The sequence below is a fragment of the Ambystoma mexicanum genome, chromosome 13 (genome assembly GCF_040938575.1).
Source record: "Ambystoma mexicanum isolate Mex_15411 chromosome 13, UKY_AmexF1_1, whole genome shotgun sequence".
Taxonomy (NCBI): Eukaryota; Metazoa; Chordata; class Amphibia; order Caudata; family Ambystomatidae; genus Ambystoma; species Ambystoma mexicanum.
Window position 1 is genome coordinate 756,164,405 of NC_090938.1, and position 26,234 is coordinate 756,190,638.

Here is a 26,234-nt window from a genome sequence, read left to right on the forward strand (position 1 = left end):
GTCTACTCGCGTTACTTCCTCGTGAAGAAGAAGACGGGAGGATGGCGCCCCATCCTGGACCTGCGACGCCTGAACAAGTTCATCAAGGCGCAGAAGTTCCGGATGGTCACCCTCCAGCACGTCCTGGGTCAGCTGGAGGAAGGAGACTTCCTATCGTCGTTGGATTTGGAGGATGCCTACTTCCACATTCCCATCCTAAAGGGGCACCGAAAATTCCTCAGATTCGTGGTCCAAGGGCGTCATTACCAGTTCAAAGCCCTTCCCTTCGGACTGCGGTCGGCACCCAGGGTTTTCACCAAGTGCCTCGCACCGGTGGCGGCGCAGCTGCGCCGCGAGGGGATTCACGTCTACCCCTACCTGGACGACTGGCTCATCCGCGCCAAGACGAGGGAGCTCGCCGTGGTCCACACGGCAAGGACCGTCCAACTCCTCACGGACCTGGGATTCTCCGTGAACTACGCCAAATCCCACCTGGTGCCCGCGCAAGTCGCACTGTTTCTGGGAGCGAGGCTCGACACAGTGTCCCTTCTGGCCTCCCCGTCGGAGGAGAGGACCAGGACCATCTTGGGCAAGGTGCAACGGATGTTGGTGGCCGACGCGGCCAAGGTGAGGTCCATCAAGTCCCTCCTCGGGATGATGTCTTCCTGCATCTACCTCATTCCCATGTGCAGGCTCCGGATGCGCCCGTTGCAAGAGTTCCTGGATGCGCGCTGGATCCAGACGACGGGCAGCTTCGAGGAAAGGATCAAGCTCGACGAGAGTTTCCGACGAGCGATACGGTGGTGGGGCACCCGCGCGCATCTGACGGCGGGCATGGACTTCCAGATCCCAGCCCACCAGGTGACTGTAACCACGGATGCCTCCCTAGAAGGGTGGGGAGCGCACACCGAAAATCTGCACGCAAGGGGACTCTGGCTCCCGACGGAGAAGTCCCTGCATATCAACGTCCTGGAGCTCCGTGCAGTGTTTTGGGCCCTCAGGTCCTTCCTTCCGTCCCTCAAGGGCAAGGTGGTGAGGATCTTCACCGACAACACCACCACCATGTTTTACATCAGGAAACAGGGCGGAACCAGGTCCCCAGCGCTGTCCAAGGAGGCGCAGGACCTGTGGCATTGGGCCGTCGCCCAAGGGATTCTTCTGGTGCCGTTTCATCTGGCAGGGATAAAAAACACCATCGCCGACTCACTCAGCAGGGAGCTGCGCTCGTGCCACGAGTGGGAACTACGGCAGGATCTGGTGGATCGCCTCTTCCGACGGTGGGGCACACCCCAGATCGACCTGTTCGCGACGGCGACGAACACCAAGTGCCGGAGGTTCGCCAGCAGGTTTCCCCAGACGAGGAGCATGGGCGATGCTTTCTCTTTCCCCTGGGAGGGCCTGTTCCTCTACGCGTTCCCTCCCTTGCCTCTGCTAATCCGGCTCGTCAACCAGCTCAAGAGGTCACGGTGCAGGATGATCCTCGTCGCACCTGCGTGGCCGAGGCAGATATGGTTCCCGGACCTTCTGGACTTGTCGGCGTCCCCGCCAATCAAGCTGCCGGCGGACGCGGATCTACTCTCCAGGGAAGGAGGCGCCATCCTCCACCACGACCTGAAGTCGCTGAACTTGCAGGCCTGGCTCCTGCAGCGCTAGAGTTTGGAGGATACGACATACCGGCCGATTGCAGAGAGGTTCTTGCAAAGGCCAGGGCGTCCTCGACTCTTAAATGCTACGGACACAAATGGAAGAGGTTCTCTGTCTGGTGCCACGCACAGAAGATTAACCCTCTACGGATTACGGCTCCCCAAGTGCCGCCGTACCTGCTGACGCTGGCCAAAGCTGGTCTGGCACACGCGTCCATCAAGATTCATCTTGCTGCGATCTCCCGATACACCAGAACCACGGGCCGGACGTCCTTGTGGTCTCATCGTCTGGTGAAAGAGTTCATGAAGGGACTGTTCAGATCGTTCCCGCCGGTGAAGGCTCCGGCCCCGGCGTGGGAGCTCAACGTGGTGCTGACCAAACTCATGGGACCTCCGTTCGAGCCTCTGCACTCGGCCCCGTTGAAGTTTCTATCGTGGAAAACAGCTTTTCTCGTGGCCATCACCTCCGCACGACGAGTGGGAGAGATCCAGGCCCTTTCCTGCAAGGCCCCGTACTTGACTTTCCACGACACGAGGGTAGTGCTCAGGACGCACCCCTCCTTCATGCCCAAGGTACCGTCGGACTTTCATCTCAACGAACCCTTGGTGTTACCTGTGTTCTTCCCGTCACCTTCGTCGCCGGCTGAGAGGACTTTGCACTCGCTGGATGTAGCTAGAGCGCTGAAGTTCTACGTGGACCGCACGAAAGGTTTTCGGAAGACGTCACAACTCTTTGTGAACTTTGGACCTGTCAATCAGGGGAAGGCTCTCTCGAAGGCTTCCATCTCCAGATGGCTCTCCGGCTGTATCATGTACTGTCACCGGTTGGCAAACCGACCGCTGCCTGGCCGTCCGAGAGCCCATTCCACCAGAGCGATCGCAGCTACCACGGCGTTCCTATCTGGTGTGCCCCTGCTGGACATATGCAGGGCTGCTACGTGGAGGTCGACGCACACCTTCACGAAATTCTACTGCGTCGACCGGGATTCCAGGGAGGAGTCCAGGGTCGGCCAAGCAGTGCTGCGCAACCTGTTCGCCTGAGGTGAGCCTGGTGAGGAGGTAAGATGCTTAATGTTGAGTTGATGTGATGCTTAATGTTGAGCCTTTGCCACCTCCCGTGGTTGTGCATGTGTGTACTGCTATGTATTCTTTATTCATGAGCATGTGAATCCATGCCAGACCCCATGCTGGAGAAGGAACAAGTTACTTACCTGTAACTGTTGTTCTCCAGCATGGGTCTGGCATGGATTCACATGCGAACCCTCCCGCCTACCCCTCTGCGGCTCTTCACTTGGTCATACTGCCACTTCACGTGCTTCCAAATCTGAAGATGGCTGCCAGAGGCGGTGCTTAGGTAGAGGGCAGTCATTGGCTGTGGTCAGTATGACGCAGAGACCAGTGATTGGTTATTACTACGAAAGAAAGATCAGAAACGAAACTGATACTGGTTTTTTCTTTACCGAGGATTCCCAGCCTGACGACGGGGAATATTCATGAGCATGTGAATCCATGCCAGACCCATGCTGGAGAACAACAGTTACAGGTAAGTAACTTGTTCCTACTCCTGCGGAATGGGATGCATTTCATACGGAGATGATGGCGATTTTCAGTCGCAGGGCTCCGTCTGCGCCTTTGAAAGAAGCCGGCAGGGAACATGCTAGGGCCACCGCTCGCACGCCTTCGGGCTCAGGTGGTCCGTGCGATCATCAGGCGCCTTCGAGGTACCGATCGGACAAGGTGGATCGCTTTTAGTCATACCCGGTCCTCTACGCCCTCCAGACCGTCAGAGCCTGTGAGGTCTTCGAAGAAGACGTCGGTGCCATGTCTGTCGAGGGTCTCTCTCTCTCTCTCTCTCTCTCTCTCTCTTTGAGCCTTTTTCTGTGCCCTCCTCCAAGGAGTTATTCCAGCCTCTGGATTATATTTCTGAGGTGGAGGAAGGTTTGGTTCCGGATGAGGTTCCTGATGAAATATTGTCTGGTCATAGCCAGATTGAAGACCTGTGTCAGTCTTTGCACGACACCAGTGGTCTAGATACCTCCCCAGAGGAGGTTGAGTTTGGCAGGCCTGAGCCTGATACGCATGCTAACTCTTCGTACAGGCGTCTGATGTCGAGGGTGACAGAGTACTTGGGGTGGTCTACGCCACCAGTAGATTTTCTGCAGGATGACCTAATGGATATCTTGGACCAAGGTCCACCAACTGACCCCGTACTGCCATTCCATATGGCCTTGCAAAGAAGGGTGGTGGCAGCTTGGACTGCTCCGGAGAGTCTCCCGGCAGTGGGTAAGTCGTTGCTGAAAAAGTACCGCCCAGCCAGTGGCAAACCCGGCTACTTGCCCATGCACCCTACTCCGGAGAGTTTCGTGGTGCAGGCGGCTACGGCCCCAGCAAAACGGGCGTTGTACCCTACCATTCCTCCTGATGGGGACGACAAACGTTTTGACGGTTGGGCGAAGAAAGTCTTTTCTTCAGGGGCTATGGCTTTGAAAGCAGCCAACTCTGTGCGCCTTGGCACGTTTCACTCACACTCTGTGGAATTGTTTCATTGGCGGCTGAACATATTCCCGAAGGGGAGGAGTGGGATGGCTTTCTTGCCCTTGTACAGGATGGCAAGAATGCCATGTGTAAATCCGTTCAGTCGGGTCTGGACGTGGTAGACTGTGTCAGCCGGTCCATGGCGGCGAGCACCGTGATGTGCAGATTTGCGTGGTTGTGGAAGTCGGGGTTTGTTCCGGATGTAAAAGCCCGGCTTCTCAACATGCCCTTTGATGGTGACAATCTTTTTTGGCAGCAAGGCTGACGAGAGCCTTGAGAGGTTTGCAGACCTCAAAGCTGCAGCAAAGTCGTTGAGCGCTGCAGTTCGCCAACCTCCGCCTTTTCGTCCTAGGGGACAGCAATGAAAGGGATGTTCCTTTCGATACTACTCTACCTTTGGTAGATTGAGGGGAGCTGCAAGCCAAAGGGGCCAACGTAGGAGTACCAGAGGTGCCAAGGCCGCTGGGCAGTTGCCTCTTTGCCCTCAGGCACTGTCGCAGCCGCTTCAGCTCAGTCATGAGGCCATGTCGCATGGTTCGCCAGTTGGGGGAAGGCTGGCGCAGCATCTTGTAGAATGGCGTGACATTGCTTCAGATGTGTGGGTTCTGGAGATCATAGCCCATGGCTACTGTCCTTACTTTCCGGCAGAGGCCTCAAGACAATCCACCAGGGAATCTTTGAAGAGTCTGGATCCTCTCCTTATGCAGGAAATCAAATCCCTGCTGGAGAAAGGCGCCATAGAACTGGTGCCTGTAGCGGAGAGGAACAAGGGATGGTATTCCCCTTATTTTTTGATTTCGAAAAAGACGGTGGGATTGAGACCCATCATGGACTTGGGTGGTTTGAACAAGCTCCTCAGGAAGGACAAGTTCAAGATGGTTACACTCTCAAGTCCTCCAGGCCCTTCCACTTCAGGACTGGTTGGTCTCTCGACCTCAAGGACGCTGACTTTCATGTGCCGATTTCATCCCAAGCACAAAAATTTTCTGAGGTTTGCAGCTGGCGACTCGCACTTTCAGTTTCGGGGATGCCGTTCGGATTGACCTCCGCCGGAGGGTTTTCACCAAGCTCATAGTGGTGCTGGCAGCGTATCTCGGGGAAAGGGGATTCACGTCTACCCCCTACCTGGACGATTGGTTGATCAGGGCGCGCTCCCCCGAGCAAGTCCTGGATCATCTGTCAGTCACCTGCTACTCCCTTCATAGGCTGGGTTTCTCCCTCATCTTGAAGTCCCACTTGACGCCAACACAGCGGCTCCAGTACATCGAAGCAGTGCTTCACACATCCCTGGGGCAGTGCTTCTCTCCCGAGTTGAGGGCTCATCACATTCTGCAGATGGTGCACAAGTTTCATCATGCCCAGAGTCTCCCGGCGTTAGTTCTTGAGGTTGCTAGGCCTCATGGCATCCTGCATTCTCCTGGTGCCAGAGGCCAGGCTGCGGATGAGATATCTGCAGTGGGCTCTCAGGATGCAGTGGTCGCAGTCCTTCGGCAGGATGTCGGATCCTTTTCAGGTGCTGCCCTCGGTCGCCCTGGATATTCTGTGGTGGGCTGTCGAAGGCAATCTGATGAAGGGGGCTCCATTTTGCCTACCTTGGCCAGAGGTGACGATTGTGACGGACTCATCCCTCACGGGATGAGGAGCTCATGCCAACGAGTTGACAGTCAGCGGTTGTTGGTCTCTGGAGTCCAGACTCCATATCAATCTGTTGGAGCTGAGGGCCATCAGTCTAGATCTGAAGGCTTTTCTGCCGACACTGCGAGGGGAAGAATGTCCTGATTCTGACGGACAACAGTGGTCATGCACTAGCTCAACAAAAAGTGGGTGGAAGGGTCACTTCCTCTGTGCAGAGAGGCGATGCAGCTCTGGTTCTGGGCCATCCAGCAGGAAATTTCGATCTCTGCAGTTCATCTTGCCGGAGACAAAAACGAGGCGGCGGACACTCTGAGCAGGCAGAGCACGCTCTCACAAGTGGGAGCTGGCTCAGTAGATTTTCCTGGAGATCTTCGCCCTTTGGGGGACCCCTCAAGTGGATCTCTTCACCACCAGTGTTAACCAGAAGTGCGAAAGATTCTGCTCGCGGGAATTTCCTCCAAGAGGAGCCTTAGGGACGCGTTCGTAGTGGAGTGGTCCTTCCCACTGCTGTACGGGTTTCCTCCAGTCCCCGTTATTCTGCAAGTGCTGAGGAGGTTACGGAGGTTCGGTTCCTGAATGATCCTTATTGCTCCGGCATGGGCCCAGAGAACATGGTACCCGGACCTTCTCGACATGTCCATCTGCCCTCCACGCAGTCTTCCCTATTGAGACAATCTACTCTCACGGGAAGGGGGGGGGGTCAAGTTCTTCATCCAGAGGTCAAGTCCCTCAACCTTCATGCTTGGCTTCTGAAAGGTTGAGGTATAAGGATTGGGACCTCCCTGAAGAGGTGATGGAGGTGTTGATTTAAGCCAGAAGGCCTGCAACAAAGTCCCAGTACCATTGCCGTTGGAGAAAGTTCTGCGACTGGTGCAGGATTAAGAATGTGGATCCTTTTTCATGTGCCATTCCTGTGGTTGTCTTTTGCTTTCGTTAGCCCACAAGGGCCTGAAAGTGAGTACCATTAAAGGTTACCTGGTGGCGCTGTCTATATTTAGGCGCTCATTTGAGGAGTGTTCTTACTTTAAGATTCCTTTTAATTTTGCAGTCTCTGAAAGGGCTCACTAATGTGTTCCCACCATCACCTTTCCAGGTGCCCGGTTGGGATTTGAACTTGGTTCTAAAATTCCTAATGGGTGCTCCATTTGAGCCTTTGCATTCTTGTCCTTTGAGACTGTTGACCCTTAAAACTGCATTTTTAGTTGCGGGTACTTCTGCTTGCAGAGTGAGTGAGTTGCAGGCACTATCTGCTAAGCCACCCTTCACGGTGTTTCATAAGGACAGGGTTGTCCTTAGGGTTTGTCCTTCTTTTCTTCTGAAAGTTGTCGGAATTTCATTTAAGCCAGGTCATTCTTCTGGCGTTCTATCCTCCTCCACATCCTGGTAAGGAAGAGGAGAGGCTCCATAGGTTGGATCCTAGGAGAGCTAGTTTGTACATCTCACGCATGTCCCGGGTCAGAGTGAACGAACAACTTTGTAGGACACGCTGGAAGGTGTTTGGGACAAGCTGCTACTAAGCAGACTTGGTCTAGATGGATTATCTTGACAATATCTGAATGTTACTGCTTGACGGGTAAGGACCCTCCGGTAGGCTTACAGGCCCATTCTACTAGAGGTGTGGCTGCCTCTACTTCTCTGCAGAGGGGTGTTCCCATTTGTGAAGCAGCCACATGGGCCTCTGTCCATACTTTTGTCAAACACTACTCCTTGGATTCTACACATGGGCAAGATCTGGCCTTTGGCAAGGCGGTCCTTCTGCAATTTAATTGGGCATTCTAAAATTCTAAATTCTTTTCCCACCTCAATACGTTGGTATTGCTTTGGGAGTCTGTCATAGATGTGGAATACGTCGGAGGAACCAATCCTTTCGAAGAACAAGTTACTTTCTTACCTGGTAACGTTCTTTCGATGGGATGTTCTGACAACTTATTCCACATCGTACCCTCCCAACCTGCCCCGCTACAGAATTTCTTATGCGATTGAAGCTTATGTTTCCGCAAGGCTTTCTGTGGTCATACTGGCAGAAGATTGGTGCCACACGTTCTGGGGGAAAAAACTACAACTGAGGCTACGTCCGTCGTGCGTCCTACTTATAACATCCGGTGATGTTGGCTCGACTGAGGCCCGCGTATCAACGGCATCGATGCAGGACGCAGACGGCGAACATTTTCCAAAGCAGCACAGCTGTGGTGATTACTTGTCATAGATGTGGAATACGTCATCGGAACATCCCATCAAAAACGTTACCAGGTAAGAAAGTAACTTGTTCTTCTGATGCTTGTATCTGCTTAGATTCACATGCGACCCACCCTTCCTCCCCTCGGAGAGAAGGCGCATGGATGCTTATGAGCTTGTCTGATACGTATCTGCTTGGAGACAACTGTACTCGCGCTACACCTCATGTCAGAAAAATAACAATCTGAGGGACCTTGACGCATGAGGGTTCATGGGTACAGTGGACGTCACACTAGGGATAGTATTAATTGCATGCCCTGTCGACGTCCCTTTTTTTGAGTTTTGAAAACTGTAATACTCTGCGGCTTCCACTAGATGTCGGCCTATGCACAGCATGTGAATCCACGCAGATAAAGCATCAGAAATACGATTATGGTGAGTAATGTATCATATATATATATATATATATATATATATATATATTACAGAATTCTCCCTATACCTAGTATGATCACAACAAATGTTTGTACCCCCCTTAATTTCCCCCCACTCCAGCACTATCTGAAATGTCATCAGGCCTAGTACGATAGTCGCTTGAATTGTCCCATAAACCCCACCCCCCATTCCCCTTCACCTCTTGTTAATCTCAGGCTCTACCAGAAATGTCGTTGGGCCTAGTACGGTCGTCGCCTGTCTGTTTCCCATTTCCTTCCCATTTGTGTTTTAGCTCTACCTGAAATGTCAGGCGCATACGATAGTTCATTTCACATTCTTGTTTTCATGGCCTGTAGGAATGTCATTATTTTCCCTTGTTCCCTCCCTTGCTGTGAAGTGCTTTGAAACACACCTGTATAGGTGTCATATAAATAAACTATCATTTCACAATAATTGCATTGTGTTGAGGTACTTGCTGAGATTAGCTCGTCTTTTTTAAAAAAAAATTAGGGAATTGGTTTTAAGCAGAGGTCACATAAATTGAGTAAACAGTCACAGAACCACAGGCAACAGAGCAAAATAGCTTGCACTTTATTTTTTACGAGAGGATGTAAACAGATTTTGAAACACATTTCGTTTCAAAGCAATTATATGGCTGTGCTGTGGTAGTTGTATAACGGTACTTACTGTTTTATTGAACCTGGATGTAACTAGCAGGAATATATGAAATAGACATGATAGGAATTGCGAACAGCTAAATGATTGCTTTTGTATTTCTGTAACAAATGCTGATTTTAGTGATTTTCATTTTTAGAAAGGTAGCAAAGCATTGATGAATGATTTAATGAATTGTGGTGGTTAAGAATATGCACACCTGTGAATGCTCAGCTCACACAGAGCGGCTACGTTTACACCCAAAGCTTTTTTTTTTATAAACAAATTCTTCAAGCACTTTTGGTGTCAAGTGACTGATTTCTTAAAACGTTCGCGTAATTTCATGATCATAAATAATGTTCTGCTAAAAATGTGCTCATGAACATTGTGCAAAACATATACTGATTAATCGCATACATTCCCAACTGCCTACAGGTAGTGGAACAGATTCGAGTACATGGTATACCTAATGCAGGGGCAAAGGTTCAAGTTGCTTGTTTGCCTGCCAGCTATTGGCACTCTTTTGCGCCCTGCTTAATGCAAGCTTTGAGAGTGAAGTACAAAAATGATGGCCTCATTTCATATGGCAACACCTGCGAAAATGTGTTTAGTCAGTAAGGTGACATTTCTCATGCCAGAAGTTTTAGTGAGGTCACTAACGGTGAATGCCCGATAAAGTCCTAGGTAAAATGTTGTTAAACTTAGCTTAGCCCTTTCTTCAGGGCAAGAGCTCGGATAATAGCTGGAAAAAATGATTTGCTCTTACAAAATCCCAAATCACGAAAGCTTGGCTCCTTTAAACATTGAGGGACTTCAGACCTCTAATTGCAATTAATATTTAGTTTTATAATCGGAGTTCCTGTCGCTTAAAGGGCTGCTCAACCCTCAGCAGCTTTATGTTCACTAGATTAACACATTCATAATTCCCTTGATCTTGTCTGTACAGTCACTCCTATTGCCCCAAGAATCCCGATTGTAAAGTTTAGATTTTGTCCTGAAAGTAATGTAGCTTTTTTCTCCGATGCGGTTTAACTCTGTGGCAGCAAGTGGGACTAAGTTTGCATGCAGCTCAGTAACAAATTACTTTCTTCGAACCTCGCATCGAAGGTTGAGCATGACTGACCCACACTAGCTAATGCATATGCAAAATGTTGATTTTGTTTAAAGGGAAACCTTGGGAAGGGATCCCTGCTATGTAGTAGACTTTAAAAGGTGCAATAAAACCACTTAGCAAGTGTGCTCCTGGCATGGTTTGCCCACGGCTTGGTGTTTTATTCATGGTATATGTACTAGAATTGGCTTCCATTTACTCCAGTTATCTAAGAAAGGTAAATTGGGAACTTGAAAGGATCTGTGTATTCCCTAGCTTCCTGTGCCACGCCTTCTAATTATGTTAATCTACTAGACAGTCTGACTGCACCATTGTATCACATCCAAACCCACCCCTTTATTTCTTAGTGCGAGCTTTGAGTGCGAACATTGGTCTTCTCTGTTATTAGATCATGATGTGGAGCATGAAGAAGTATGGGGAAATTCCTCCATGTAGCTTTTGTTTCCAGAATACTGACAATCCGTGTTGAAAAGTTGTGTATAAATCGGCGACTCCTGTGATTAGTATTAATGGTTAAAAAAAACGGATTCTTCAGCAGCACCTAAAAGCAGCTCTGAGAGCTGCCTAAATTGTAGTTGTCCAGCTGGCTTATTGTAAGTGGATTTGAAGGTGACCTAAACCTACAGAAGTGGAATTTGTGATATTTCCGCTGCAATGAGTAAAAATTTCATTTGGAAAATTAACCCAAACGAAAGTACATAATCGGGAATAAAACATTGAATGATCACACAGAACTGGCATTGATGGACTTTTTGGAAATATTTGAGATTTGCATGTAATATTGAGTGAATAATTTTGAGGTGCTCACCCACCAACTGCTTCTTTCAAAGCCAAGAGCACATTCCATAAGAGCTGCTGGAACCATACTTTCTAAGCAATTAGCTGGGAGATGCCATTACAAGGCCGCAACATGGAAGTTCAGTAAAAAGATTCATGAAAATCTCAGCGGTCGGCAAATGGTCGATCGCGGGCGACTAGTAGCTCGCCTAAGCCTCTTCAGTCACCCGTGCTGGAAATACTGAAAAAGAAACACTAAGTGAAATTATTCAATGCTGTGTTTTTTTTTTTTTTTGCGATTATTTTCCTTGATCAGGATCCGAACCCGGTTCTTCCCAATTGTGGGCAGGGAGCTTGGCTGCTGTGCCACATGGAGCTGCTTGCAATTTACCTGACAGATGTCAATATCACGTTCTGCTTCTGCAGGCCGCCTGTAGTACCAGAGTTGGCCTCGTGCGCCCCGACACGGTCTTGCTTAAGGAAGCTGCTCTTGTTTGCCAAAGATGTCGGAGAGGTTGGGGCAGGATCAGGATCATTGTGACCACGCAATGAAAATCTCACAGTAGCACTGCTGCTCACCTGGAAATGATCAAAATAATTAAATTGTGTAATTTCTTTCATGTGGCATCTTTCCAAACTCCACACTGTCCATTTCCACTTTAAATCACTTCCATGACACAGGTACACCCACTTTTAGTACATTAAGCGATCCATAGACACACTGTACAGTAGAAGCCTACCAGGGTAGCTCAGCAGGTTGACAGACCGATGCTGAGATGTTATATATTGAAATGAAATATATCATATATAAGTGTTTCAAGGCGCAACGAGGTAAGAAAGGGGGAACAGAGAAGACAATGATCCTATTAGGCAGGTGTCGTTCAGATTGCAAGTGCATGGGAAGGGGGAAGGAGGAAAGTGCAGTACATGGGATAATAAATAACAATCAGTGTCTTGCCAGCTGGTGGCAAGTGCAAGGGTAGTGCAGACATCGGGTGTCAAGTGCTAGTGGTGGAACTGTAGGGGTACAGAACAGTCCCTAAGTGTGGGGGGTTGGCAGGAAGGCAGTGCAGGTGTGCACCTGGGGATGGGGGGCTGGGCTTGGGAGCAGGGGGGGGGTTGCCAGGTGACCAGTGCAGGTGAGTGCAGTTTCAGTATCAGCCAGGAAGTCAGCAGGGGAGAGGAGGAGAAAAGGCAGAAGCAAAGAGGTGTTGAGGTGCTTCCGGAACAGGAGATGATTCTGAAGTTTCAGGGAGACTGGAGGCTGTTCCAGAGGGAGGCCCCAGCCGAGGAAAGAGATCTACCACCAAATCGTTGCTTGGAGAAGCGACTGCCCTGAGGGAGTTGGAGGCGGATGAGCGAAGAGCTCGAGAAGGAAGATATTTTGGAAGAGGGCTGAAGGTATTGAGGCCCCAGGGCTCAGGCCCCAGAAGGCCTTGTGGACCATACAGAGGGTTTTGAACTTAACCCTTGCAGCCACTGGGAGCCAGTGCAGAGATTTCAATCCTGGAGAGATACGATCCCTGGGCTTGAGGCCAAGGACAAGTCTTGCAGTCCTGTTCTGCATGAGATGCAGAGGGCGGATAGTAGAAGCAGGCAGATTTAGGAAGAGGCTGTTGCAATAGTCCAGCCTAGAGAGAACCAGATCTCTGGAGACATTGAGCACCTGGGGGAAGGAGAGGAAAGGAAGAATGCCTCTGAGGAGTTGCAGCTGGTAATGTGACTTCTTAGAGATGTCATAAATGTGAGGAGAGAAGGAGTGTGGAGTTGAAGATGACCCCAAGGTTTTTAGCCTCACAGGTGGGAGCAGGAGAGCGGCCAAGGGAGGCCGGCAAGAGTGCCGGGAAAGGAGGGAGCAGGTGTTCCAATGAGGAGAATCTCGGTCTTACTGGCATTAAGGCAGAGATGATTGGCAGCACACCACTCCTGGGTGGTGAACAGGCAGTCGGGGATGAGGGAGGGAGAAGAGGTGGCTGAGGGTAGCCTGAAAATGAGCTGTGTGGTCTGCATAGCACTGGAATCATAGAAAAAGTGCTATAAAATGTGTTTGGCCAGGGTCTGGGTTGGGCTGGTTGCTTGCTTATATTCAGGATGGAGGTGGGGATATTTCTGCCCCAGCAGTGAAAATCAAAGGTTGGCACCCATGAACCCACAGTTTAATTTCCTAAAGACTGCTGTCGGCACAACAGAAGCATTTATTTGTGATTAACCAGTTTGACAAGCATATATCTTTTATAAATATAACCTGTGCTAAAACACACAGGGGCACACAAATAAGAGCATGTGTGGTGTCTGACAAAAAAAACATTAAAACCAAAACTAGTGAAGGCAAGCAGCATTTTTCAATTTGGAAATTACTTTTTTTTTAATAGAAGTGTGAAATGCGCATTTGGAAAACAATAGTGTGCCTAGCATGTAGAAAGCCTGCATAAAACGCAAAGGAAGGGCACAAATTACAGGATATTTGTGTGGTAGTCCAACAAATATCTGTCTTTTTGAGACGGCTACTAATAAATAATGCAACAAAGAGGTTTTTGAAGTTCTTAATATAATTGTGAAGGCATATGTTATTCCATCTGTTATAGAGAGGAAATAATTGGGGCAAAAAAATATTGGCAAAAATTCAGGTTTATAAATATCCCCACCCGGATATCGCCCGCTAGTAGCTCTCCACTGTTGGCCTCCACTACAAGTAGCTCTAGCTAACGTAAAGGTCAGGCTCCCAGGCGGGGCAGGAAGCACTGACAAATGTATTGAAATATTGTACCAACTCCACCAGGAGCGAATACTGCTAGTTAATCTTTGTACAGCTTCTATCTTGTTTAGTCAATTACCCAACCTTCCAGGTGAGGGATGCGGAGGAAAAAACGCACAACCTTCCCCCAAATATTTTGATTTCTGTTGCAATGTGTAACCATTAGGTCATATACTTTAAACCTTGCGTGTCTGACTGAAGCCATTTTTCCATGCCACATAGATAAATGAATATCCCCTTAGCTTATCCCCTTAGATTTTTATTGCATGAATTTTTCATTTACCAAAGGACCATCGAAATTGTGATGTAAGCTTAACAATTTGGCCTTGTAATTCTGCATTCATGTTCCTGAAATGTTTAGACTGCCAGGAGCTGGCACATAAGGCAAAAAGTTATGAAGCAGTCGAGCATTTGTTGACAGCGCCATGGTAATTATCTGAATGTGTGATCTTGCTCCCGATTGGCGAACAGTGTGTAATCAGTCACCATTTGTTTGAAGGGTAGAGGATTTTAGAACTGGAATAACTTCTGCTGTCTTTCAGGAATTGTGGCCAGTGATATTGCATGGTGGTCTTTTACACTGTTATTTTATGGCATTATTTACAGTGACAGATTTGAAGGTTTGCCTAATGCATGTATCCTTGAATCCAAAGAGTAATCTAATTTCTTTTTCTTGAGCAAAGTGGTGTCATGCACTGGAAATCCTGTATGGTCTAGTATGTTGATTTTTTAAGTACATTTCAGTTCTAGGTGGATCAAAATAATAGCTGATATAAATTGTCCTTTATTTGCAGTTGCCCCTCGTCATGGCTTGCAGAGTCTTGGTAAAGTTGCAATCGTTCGACGCATGCCGCCCCCTGCAAACCTTCCAAGTTTAAAAGCTGAGAACAAAGGGAATGACCCAAACGTTTCATTAGTACCAAAAGACGGGACAGGATGGGCGAGCAAACAGGAATCTCAAGACCAAAAGAGGTGAGGAGCCATTTTGTGATGACCAAATGAATATTCAACCCATTTGGAAGCGGACTACGATAAAGTCCATGTTTTAATGTTGGATGACTTTGCAAAGGTATTTTAACTTCCGGCAATTCTGTCTAGGCATGGTGTTTTTTTAATGGCCCTGCTTTTCGCTTAAGTGTGGGTTGAAGGTTTTAAATGTAGATTAACCACAGGTATTTCTTTAGGCATACTTATGCACCATTTCAGAAGGGGAGCACCCATTTACAAACCAGTCTGGTCCTGTGTGGGGGGGGGGGGGGAAATCAGTCCAGCCTGAACCTCTGCACAGGATCACCAGCAACCGTCTACAGGTTTCATCCTTGTTGGAACTTATTGGTGAGGTGAAACTATTCCCGAGGTGTAGCAACTGACGCACTCTAAAACTGAAGCGTGATGGATCGCAGGCAGGAAATCGATCCAAACTAGTGATGTTGCTCTGGGCAGCTTTCTGCATCATTGTACTGCTATCGCACAAGGCCAAAATGTGGTTCTTTCTGGTGTTTTTCTGCAAAGGGCATATGGCCTAGCTGCCCAGACTGGCCTACTCCTTTTGTGTTATATGAACATGGCTGATTTGTATGTGTCTCCATTTGTGTTATGGCAAGGGTGGAGTAAAGTTGTGATATGGACTTGATGCCTCACCGCTGGACTGAAATAGGTTATGAATAATTCAAAGCGGTACTTCCTTGACTTTAATTCTACTGCCCCTCCACAATTAGATTTCCCCTGTCCCAAACCGTTTTTGGTCACACGTCTGCAAAGGCATAGTAAAGATAATTTGAATACATTGTGTAAGGTATACAATTGTTGCATCTCCTGGACATAAGTTTGTATCATGGATGAGCCAGTAAAGTATTTGATCCTTCTCAGGAGTATACAATCCGTAACCTTGAGTTGGCTCATGCCTGCATATCTGGAGATGTTGGCAGCAAACCGCTTCTGTAGAACTTCCTCAAGTCACACAATATGCACAACTAGTGGGAGAGGATGAAAAAACTGTTTGTGCCCAGTTCAAGCCTCCAGTCAAATCCAGCATCCCCAAGATCAGTGTGCCACTACCTTCCCGCTTTCTCTAGTGTAGGAGTGCCCCTGAACACTAATACCAGAAAAAATACAACCTGCTAGGGAAAAGGTCCCAAGACACCTTACAAGGATAACCAGTATGTTATTCCGAGATAATAGGAGTACACCAGCAAAGAGCTTTGCTGATGCTGACAGTTATGCCAAAATCTGCATGAGCAGCACACTAAGAAGTTTCATAGCGTCATCAGTGACATTACATACAGTGAAAACCCATGTGGTTGAGACCCTATACATAGGCCACCTGCTCCATAAGGGGTGCCAGGCCATTGATCGCAGCCCCTCTGTCCATCTTCCACGTGGGTGATGCTGCATTAATCATTGGTCATGAAGTGGTGGCTAATTGGCAATTATGTACAAAGTAAACTATACCTCTATCTATGTAGCAGTGCACCTGGTAAGAGCAGACAGGGGCCCGAGGGAAAATGCGGGCTTCATACTACTTGCAGTATTTGTTCGATTCCAGACAGTCCCGCACCTCTCCAAGGTCTTCCACCCTCGTTTTGGGCACCTCGCAGCACAAATGACGTGACCCAGAAGTGAAGGCAGGAAAGCCCTGCTTACTGATCTTTCTTGAACGATTAAGGAGGGCCAGGGGGAAGTGTCTAAAAGCTTTATGATCAATAAATGGTCAGACTGGGTCTTGGAATTCAGGGGTCTTGAGACTAGGACCCCTTGGGTGTTATAACTTTAGATTTGGTACTGGTATGGGGGTTAGAGGCCTGTGCCCTCCTTCTCGTGGGATTGTATCGTACAGAGATGCTCTTTCCTACTCCTGTGGCCTTGCAGGGCACACTCTTCCCAGAACACGAAGGCTGGCAACTTTTACGACAATGAAGGGTTTATGGGTCTCTGCAACGCTGGCTTTTCTCATCAATGCTTGGGATAAAACCTATTTCTTCCCTCCTGTTCACAGCCTATGATGATTGCTGCTGTTCCACGTTTAGGCCTTACGTTTCAATGTGGCTAATATCTAAGATGGGGGTGTGTCCCTGCATGTGCACTACATCTACATAGCATGCAATAATGTAATTGTGTAAACAACTTTGAGCATCCCCCCCTTGTCTCTTGCATTACGTCTTTGCTTTATCCTAAACCGGTGGGGGGTGTGGTATTGTTCTCACCTTCCCAACATTAGACTGCAGGCGAAAAACCCATGTCCACTCTCCTTTGACAGTGGGTGATGAAATCATAATTCACAATATAGGCAAATGCGTCTCTTACAGGCCCACTTAACAAACATTGTAGTCATTTGACATACTTCTGTCAGGAGGGAGAACTAGGGCTTAAAAGCAAGAATTCCATGGCAAATTAACCAGCTTGGGTGCTAGTTACAACTTGTGTGCACCCCATGTACAATATGTACCATTTTTATATAGTGCAAACAGTTAATTTAGCTTTCTACAGAATTACTACTTTGGGATGCAATGTTGGCAGCCAAAGAAAAGCAGGCTCATTTTGGGTAGCGATTAGCCCAGGATAAAACATTTTGCCAAGTGGGGAAGCCTGGCTGTGAGCCTGTACTTTGTTTGCCTAGTTTAGTTATGGTTCGGAACAGTCAGAAGTGACATCACAGGAAGGATGATCTGTCCCCAAAATGAAGGGCTGGGATAAATGGGGGAGGTGGGCGGTTAGGTCATGTGTCTGGGTTTCAAAGTCTTCCCTGTAGGCCGGACTTGAGAAATACTGTTCGGGTCAGCATCCTATCAGTCCAAAAAGCACAGATGGTCTTGAAGCAAAGAAAACTGGAACCATTGTACATGCTTGAATGTAAATGCTAAAACACATCTAATCTCTTCCTGGGTCAAGGTTGAGCTGTTTTGCAAGTTCTGGTTTGAGCGCACCTCGTTCTGTATTCTTGAACAGCATTTATAATTTTCCACTATAAATGCAGAACTACATGTACCCGCATACAGTGTGAAGGGAGCCTAAAAGCCAGGACTGACTGAGCATCTCACTGGATGTAGGCAACATCAAGCTGTCATTAATCTCTCCTGGGTTTTATGGGTGCTATTCATCTGCTCTTAGGCATTGCTTGATACAGTAGTCCGTTTGTGATGCATGTGAGAAATGGGTGTATACCTTCCAATAAAAGTAACCTTCCAGAAATTAAATATTCTGCCTCATGTGGTTCTTTTTCCATTTCTAACAATGATGTCTGAATTATTTCTCTTGTCCTCTCAGTACCGATGTATCGACGGTTCAGCAGCCGGAATCGCAGCCACAGCCGGCTACACAGACGCCTGTCTCAAACCCGCCGAAACGGCCCCCGACAACGCAAGAGGTCAGTGCAGGGCCAGTTTGAAGTTAATGCAACATGTTGCTTATTCTCATTGATGGCATTTTGAGATGCACCAGGTTACCCAATGTTTTTAAATATATTTTTTTATATTGAATACTTCCATCTGAATACTTGGGTGATCAGATTAGGAATTTGTTAGTTTGACACTGCTTCACAAATTAACACTTGTGTAGACTTCTATTTTGTTTGGCTCAACATAGAAGATTGTGATATTTTTTTTTTTGCATTTTGGTTTCCTTTAAATGTTATCTTAAAATCCAAGTAATGTTTTTCAGGCCCCAAACTTGAGACCCACTGTCTGATCAAATGAACAGATAACGGACATCCACTAATCAGCCATACTGTGAAGACAAGTGACTGGAAAGCCCCACTGCTCTGGGGTTGACATCTGTCATGGCCTCTCCAAAATCCACACACTTGCTACATCCAAGCCACTCCGAGAAATGACCGTTTGATTGTACATTTAGAAGGGGAATGAACTGAAGATCTAAGTATTCAGCCATCGATTTCTGGCAGAAAAGGATCTATCCAGCGACAATGTGGTCTCACTTTAATGCAATGTAACAACTTGGACGCAAACATTGAGCCTTGATTGCAAAAGGCAATTGAATTAACCATTGTCCGAAAGCATCTGATTGAATAGTAAGGTGCATGTGCTTTTGTTGGAGGAGTGTTGAGGATGAGTGGTGAACATGGTTTATTCATATAGGAAATGCCTATGGAAAAACTTGTTTTCACAGTGAAGCTCACGAGGGCTGAGGTAGTCTGGTGTATGTCACGCAGAGTGACATGTGCCCCACCAAAGAGGCCTCTGAGGAACTTTGTTATATGATAGTTTATTTATATAGTGCCTATACACAGTGTGTTTCAAAGCGCTTCAAGGCAAGGGAGGGAACAAGGGAAAATAAAATTACATTCTTACAGGCCATGAACAGTAAGGATGTGAAATTAACTATCGTACTCGGCCTGAAGACATTTCAGATAGTGCAAGAGCTAAGACATAGATAACGAAGGGAGGGGAAGAGTGGGAAGGAAATGGAAACAGACAGGCGATTAACGTACTAGGCCTGACAACGTTTCTGGTAGAGCTGAATGTTAGGCAAAGTTTGTATGCAGTACCCTCTGGGAACACTACAACTGACTACAGGTATAGGAAACCAACCTTTGATATAAGCTTGTACTACACAGTTTTGGTAGCGCGTTGAGCAGCCAGGCTTATCTCAAGAGGGGTCAATGTGATCTGTAGGGGAGTTAAACAGTGAATCACAGTGACAAGTGTTCAAATAAAAAACTTACACTCAAGGTTTCTTGAATACAGTTAATTTATCAGTCAGATAGAATAAGCCTTTTTCAGAAGGGGGCACTATAATAGTAACACACAAATACACTTCAATACTGTACACTTAGTTTCTAAATCAGTAAAGACCCTTTTGGGATGACCCACAGACACAACCTACACCCTCAGGTGGCTTCAATAGCTAGGGAACTGGGGACATTAATATCTTACTGTTGGCATTTAGAATACTGGTATAAGTTGGCAAAAGGAAAAGGTTATTAGAACAACAAAAGATCACAAATATTCTTAAGCAGGCAACTACTTTTGGATCCCTACAGCAGTGTCATTCAGTATAACAGACTAGGCCAAAGTCACTGGGCAAAAGTCTTATATAGGATGAAGCCCTTCTGGTAGCTAAGTAGAAAAGTCTTTGCACAGTGTTTTAGAAGTCTTTAAAGAAAGGAAGAATCAATAGTAGAGCTACAAGCCATTAGACTTGAGTAGTAGAAGATGCAAGCAACTCTACAGCAAGAGGTATGTTCTCTGACGTTGTACAGTACCTTTGAATTGAAGAAAAATTGCAGCAGATGACTTCTGTTCCTGTGCAGCTCTGCAGATCTCACTGGTCCTCAGTCGTGTGGACAAGAGGAAGGACTCCTGCACTACAATGGGACGTTCACCGCTCGCAACCGGCAATCTTCACATCAGTGGCTATTCAGTGTTTCAGCTCCTCACGTCTACCGCAAATAGCAACACCGCGGTTCCTGGCTGTCGAGGTGGACTTTCCTTGCTTCTGGGGTCCCGCACTCTGAGAGGGCTCAGGCTCGGACATTCCTGTTTCCTGGGAATCTGGAGGATCTTCCTGATACTGTAGGCCAGCTTAAAAGTAAAGCACAGTCTGGTGTTCCTCTCCCTGGCTATACCGTTTCCAGCAGCAACTCTGTGGAAATTAAACCAGCTCAGAGAAGGATGTCCAGGTGGCTTACTTTGGAGTCAACTCAAGGGGAGAAGTCGTCCTTACAGGGGCTTCTCTGTTGATATGAATTTGGAGTTTCAGCATAGCAGCAGTGCTTCACCGGGCAAACCAACGGTCCAGGAGTTGCAGCAGGCGTCCTTTTAAAGTTCTTCTTTGTTTCCTTCGTCCAGTGGTCGAATCTGCCTTCCAAGCCAAAAGCCTTGCCGTTTATTCAGTTCTCTCCCATTCATTCCAGCCTAGCTGTCAGTCATCCAGCAGGGTGGCTTTCCTTGCCGGACCGTCAGCCAGCCAATCACTACAGAGTGCATTTGGGTCTCCTAGTAGACCAAGCAAAGGGCGTTTCGGGCACCTCCCTCACTTCCTGCCACCCCAGACACTCTGGAGCCAGAGGCGGCCTTCACGCGTGAATCCCATCAAAGGCAAAGCGAACAATGGGACCAAACCTGGTTTGGCGTGCAGAGTAAATCTCAAGGAGGACCTTTTCCACAAAGAAATGGTGACAAGACCGGGGCCATTTTGACAAATGGCACCCTTGGGTGCTTTATTACAGCTGTGAACGCAGCCCGCGGTAAATGCACACCACGGTAGTTAAAAACAAAACTGCCACCAGCCATTCAGTGAGGAAAGGGTAACATAAAATTATTACATGAGAAACTAGACAAAGGGGATACTAGGTAACCCCTCCAGCACCCTATTGTAAGATGGTGTGTGCTGGGTCTAGAAAGTTACAAATGTAAGTAAAGTCAATTTCACTTACTGCACTGAGAAACAGTAGTTTATCCCAGAGAAGGTCTTTAAACCTTGGGGAAATCTGAGACTTTCCTGTGCCACTGCACTGAAGGTGCTGTGACACAATGTAAAAGATGATGCCTATGGAGTTTGTCAAGTTCCATAACCAAAAGAAACACAAAGCTCAGAAATCACATTAAAATACATGAGTGGGAAAAAGGGTCTCACTCCCTCTTGGTTTAAAAAAAGTCCTCATAATCCAGCATAGTTGCTGGGGCTCTCTAAGGTGGAGGGAATTGGCACATTTATGAGATTTCTCCCTAACACAGGAGGAAAAAGGTGAGGGAGAGGGGTGGCGAAAGGGAGGGGAGAAGCAAAATAAGCGACTAACTTACTAGGCATGATGACATTTCAGCTAGTGCTGGAGGGTGTGGGGGAGGAAAAAACAAGTAAGGGGAGGGGGGAGGAGACAGACGAGGTTGTTAACATACTAGGGCCATGGACAATTCTGATAGAGTAAGTGCATAGAAGAAAGTGGAGGAGGGGAAGAGATAGGAAAGGGGAGGAGGAGAGAACAGAGTAAGCAGTCAAAAAGAGTTGTGTAGCAAGAGGGGAGAGCGAATACAATTGCAGAAGTCAGTAGTAACACAATGTTGCAAGGCAGGATCCAAGATTAAGATGGGAACAGCATGATTCTGGGCCACCATGAGTACAAGATGCAAAGGAAGTCCAGCATGAGTGAGACGGTGACACACCGCGAAGCAATGAAGTCCATAAAAGTCAAATCCAGCATTGGCCACAAGACATTGGTGAAACCAGAATGTATCGGGACAGACTCCTGCAGAAGTAGGCTGTAGGGGAGGGGGAGCAGGGTAGAAGAATCGAGCAAAGCAGGAAACACCTGTGTGCATGAAGGGAGGGGGGACAAGGGAGCATCACTGGGGGACCAGAGGGGGTGGGGATGGCCTGTGGGGACAGAAGGAGTAAACACATGTTGGTGCATGCTTACCTGCTGTCTGAGCAGGGGGTCGGGCCTGGGTCCTTCAGGTCCAAACAGGATTTGCCCTTTTCCTTCAGGTCCAAACAGGATTTGCCCTTTTCCTTCAGGTCCAAACAGGATTTGCCCTTTTCCTTCAGGTCCAAACAGGATTTGCCCTTTTCCTTCGGGTCCAAACAGGATTTGCCCTTTTCCTTCGGGTCCAAACAGGATTTGCCCTTTTCCTTCGGGTCCAAACAGGATTTGCCCTTTTCCTTCGGCTTTTCCTTCGGGTCCAAACAGGAATTGCCCTTTTCCTTCGGGTCCGGTCCAAACAGGAATTGCCCTTTTCCTTCGGGTCCGGTCCAAACAGGAATTGCCCTTTTCCTTCGGGTCCGGTCCAAACAGGAATTGCCCTTTTCCTTCGGGTCCGGTCCAAACAGGAATTGCCCTTTTCCTTCGGGTCGGGTCCAAACAGGAATTGCCCTTTTCCTTCGGGTCGGGTCCAAACTGGAATTGCCCTTTTCCTTCGGGTCGGGTCCAAACTGGAATTGCCCTTTTCCTTCGGGTCGGGTCCAAACTGGAATTGCCCTTTTCCTTCGGGTCGGGTCCAAACTGGAATTGCCCTTTTCCTTCGGGTCGGGTCCAAACTGGAATTGCCCTTTTCCTTCGGGTCGGGTCCAAACTGGAATTGCCTTTTTCCTTAGGACACCGGCGCGAGACACGCCCTTGATCTAAGAGTTAAGGGCAGGATGTAATAGGCAGGTTTAAGAGTGGGTGGTGCTTAGGCCAGGTGACCTAGATCCACTTACACCTGCTCCACATCTGCAAAGGAAAAGAGGCTGAAGACCTCATTAAATGGGGGAAAAGGAGTGGCAACCTGGAAGGCGCCCGGTGGGCGGGGCTTAAGCCAGGTAGATCCACTTGCACCTGTGCCCCATCTGTTGGTGGAATTTCTCCAGTTCCACTGTGGGCCAGTCTGCCAGCGGGAGATAAGTGAGATGGGTGTAAGGAATGGGTTTATGGGAAATAGTTGCTCTGTTGGTTAAATTGGTAGGAGGAGACGATGTTTGGAAATCAGAAGATGGCCCAAGTGTGTTGGATCTTCTGTCAATAGGGCTCCAGGCATCATAAGATAAAGCAGAAAGCTTCCAATCCATATTGGCATGTTGGAAGTATTTGCAGATTGGTAAATCTCTTAAATCACAATTTCTGATGCTTGTGGAATCTGCTTAGATCAAATGCTATGCATAGGCCAACGTCTAGTGGAAGCTGCACAGTATTACAGTTTTCAAAACTCAAAGGTATGTCGACGGGGCGTGCCAGTAATACTATCCATAGTGTGACGTTCACTGTACCCATGGTCCTTCGTTGCTCTAGGTCCCCCAGATTGTTCAGCCATCATCGTCTTCTGCTATAACGCAGAGTTCCGTTTCGGTTAACGCCATTAATTAATAACGTTATTAGAGCTAGCTACTTTCTGTCCTTTATATTGCCGTCCTTCGACTAATCTTCAACAGCGGTGCGAAGGACGAATGTCATCTGACAAAGACCTTGACTCGACAACACTACTTCAGACTTGGCAGGTCTCATTGGGCTTCGGCCCAGACAGTAGGAAGAGTGGGGGGTGGACATTTCTTGGGCCACTAAGTGAATGCATATTCTCCTTTACTCCTACGTCCCGTCTCCTTTCCTCCATACTTGTGGGACATCTCTCCGTCCTGTGGGACGGGACCGGAACACTTTGTAAAAAGCATCCAACATTTTTTTTTCAAAAATTTGTCCCTCCTCTTTCCTGCGCGGGGCCTGGCACGCGGCCGTAACCCCGCCCACCTTGGCTCCGCCCTGCGCATCGCCCATCAGTCCTTTTCTCCGCACGATCTGGGCCGGACGCACTTGCATCCTCTGAAGATTTTCTTCCCTGTTTTCCTCTCTGGCTCTCGCTTGCGTTCGTTTACTAGTCTCTTTTAAACTAGATTTTCTAGACTGTTCATCGTGTCGCTTCGCGAGGGCGGATCCCCATCCTCTTTGTTTAGTGTTTGGGTCCGGAACACTGTTGGGACTCCTGGTTTTACTGTGACTCCCTTTCGGTCCGGGCACTTCAACGTCGGTTGGAGCGGTGGGAGGTGTTGTTCCGACGAACTCCTCCTCATTTTCAGTCGTTCATCGACGAGAAGAAGAAACGCCCGGTAAGTTTTTTACTTTTCAGAGCACCCGGACCGGGTGATATCTTCCCAGGTTCCTCTAGGGCCGGGAGAGGTGTTGGTCGCTCTGTTACCGGGGTTCGCCCTGAGGTGCCGGTCGGGCCTAATAATTCTACCAGAGTTTTCTCCCAGGGTCTCCGTAAGGGGCCTGTGTACACCGGAGTACACTCTGTGGCCTCTCCTGTGGGGGCTGTTTGTAGGCCCAATTCCACTGAGTCGTGGGGTACCGGAGCTTGCTCTGAGGCCTCTTTTGGCTTCCTTCAAAAACAAAACCGGGGTGCGCCCCGAGGCCTTGGCTGGGCTTGTGGTTACCGAACGGATGTTCGAGGTCTGTGCCGATGAGGCTTTTACCGGGCCTAGGTCCGAGGTCCCTCATACAGAGGCTAAGGCTACCAACAGTTCTGAGGGGGCCATGCAAGGCCCTGACGGTGAAAGCGGTTGCTCACCGTTCCGCTCTTGTGGTGACACCAGTTCTGTTGAGGGGGGCAAAGAAAGGTTTTTACCAGCAGTGCCGAGGTCCTTCCTTGGAAGGCTCAGTTGGCGGTTGGTATGTCGCAGAAACATTCCAGGCCTCATAGTACCGGCTCTGCTGAGGTTCCTTTGTTAAGGCTAAAATTAAGACCCCTGACCCATCGACGGGGACCCCTGCCTCACTTCCTCACGTGCCGCAGTTCCCCTCAGATGAGGACAAAATGGCGGCCGTTCCCGCCACGACCACGGCGGCCCTTTTAGGTACTACCCCTACAACTACGCCATCGGCCCCTAGTGTAGGGTTCGGTCCTTTGGGTGAACCTAAGGTCCCTTGTGCGCATCCTTACTGGCAGGTTTATGATTGGAACGCCCGGATGCCTCTTCCGCACAATGTTTCATTGCCCGCGGGGGCGGCTCCCTTGATTTATGTGGATACGTCGGTGGAGGGGCTGGTGTGGCAACCTTCTCCGTTACGTCCCTGGATTTGTCCACCTCATGAGAGGCCTCCTCAGGTTCCGAAACAATCTCCTGAGGATGCCTTTTTCGGTAAATTTCAAGCGCTTATGCGCACCGACCACATGAGAGAATATTTCAAAGGGCTTTTCAAGGAGATATGTCCACCTGCGCCTCCGGCTCCACCTGTTCCTCCGGTGGTTCCGCCAGCGCCTCCCTTGCCCGTGGTGCCTCCCCCTGCTCTTCTGCCTTTGCCACCATTATCCCCAGTGGACAAGGCAGTGCCTGACACAGCTCAGCAGGATCCTGACCTGTCAGATGACCCTCAAGGCGATCAGGACAACGAGGACCTTCCCCGCTCTATCAGAGCTTTTCATGACCTGGTACTGGACATGAGTTTCTTAGATGTTCCAGTGCCTGATGCACCCGCTCCGCAGGAGGGCGTGCTTTCTGGGGCGTTCACCTTGTCTCCCTTGGAGCGTACCGGCCTGTTCCTGCAGAAGGACGTTCTGGCCGAGGTCCGAAGAGTTTGGGCAAAGCCGCACTAAAAGATTGACGTGAGGTACAGGCTGTATTCTTCGGCAGAAGTGGCCTTGTCCGCCTTCCTCTTCCACAGTGATGGCTGCGGCTACGTTGCAATCCAGACCTGCAGGATCCTCTTCCGGAACGGCTACTCGGGTCTTGGGAAAGGAGGACAAGCTCCTGGGAGGAAAATCTTTGCCAATTCGGCCTTGAAGCTCAGGCAGGCCAATGCAGAATTGATTTTGGCTGGAGCTAACATGCGGATGTGGAAAGGTCTGTCAGAGTTTGAGGAGCACATTCTGGTCGAGAAGTTGGAAGATTTTAGAGGCGGCATTTTCGATGCCAGGGTCTTGGCCCAGGATCTCCTGGAGGCTGCGGCTCATCACGTAGACACCTTGGCTCGGGGCCTGATGCTTGGGGTTGATACCTCGCGGCAAGCGCGGCTGCATGCCACTAAGTTTTCGAAGGAAGTGCAAGACAAGGTGCTGGACCTTCCATTCGATGACGAGGAGCTTTTTCACTCTTCTACTGATGTAGAGCTCACCAA

General features: G+C 48.6%; 1 protein-coding gene across 8 annotated transcripts in view; it reads left to right on the plus strand.

Annotated features, from left to right (window-relative positions):
* Positions 1-26,234, plus strand: part of PRRC2A (proline rich coiled-coil 2A) — a 2,343,739-nt gene that overhangs the window by 225,423 nt on the left and 2,092,082 nt on the right. For all 8 annotated transcript variants that reach the window (XM_069635075.1, XM_069635076.1, XM_069635077.1 and 5 more), the window contains exons 3-4: positions 14,494-14,671; positions 17,963-18,062. In XM_069635075.1, the coding sequence (XP_069491176.1) occupies positions 14,494-14,671; positions 17,963-18,062 (278 nt within the window). The remainder of the gene's footprint in view (positions 1-14,493; positions 14,672-17,962; positions 18,063-26,234) is intronic.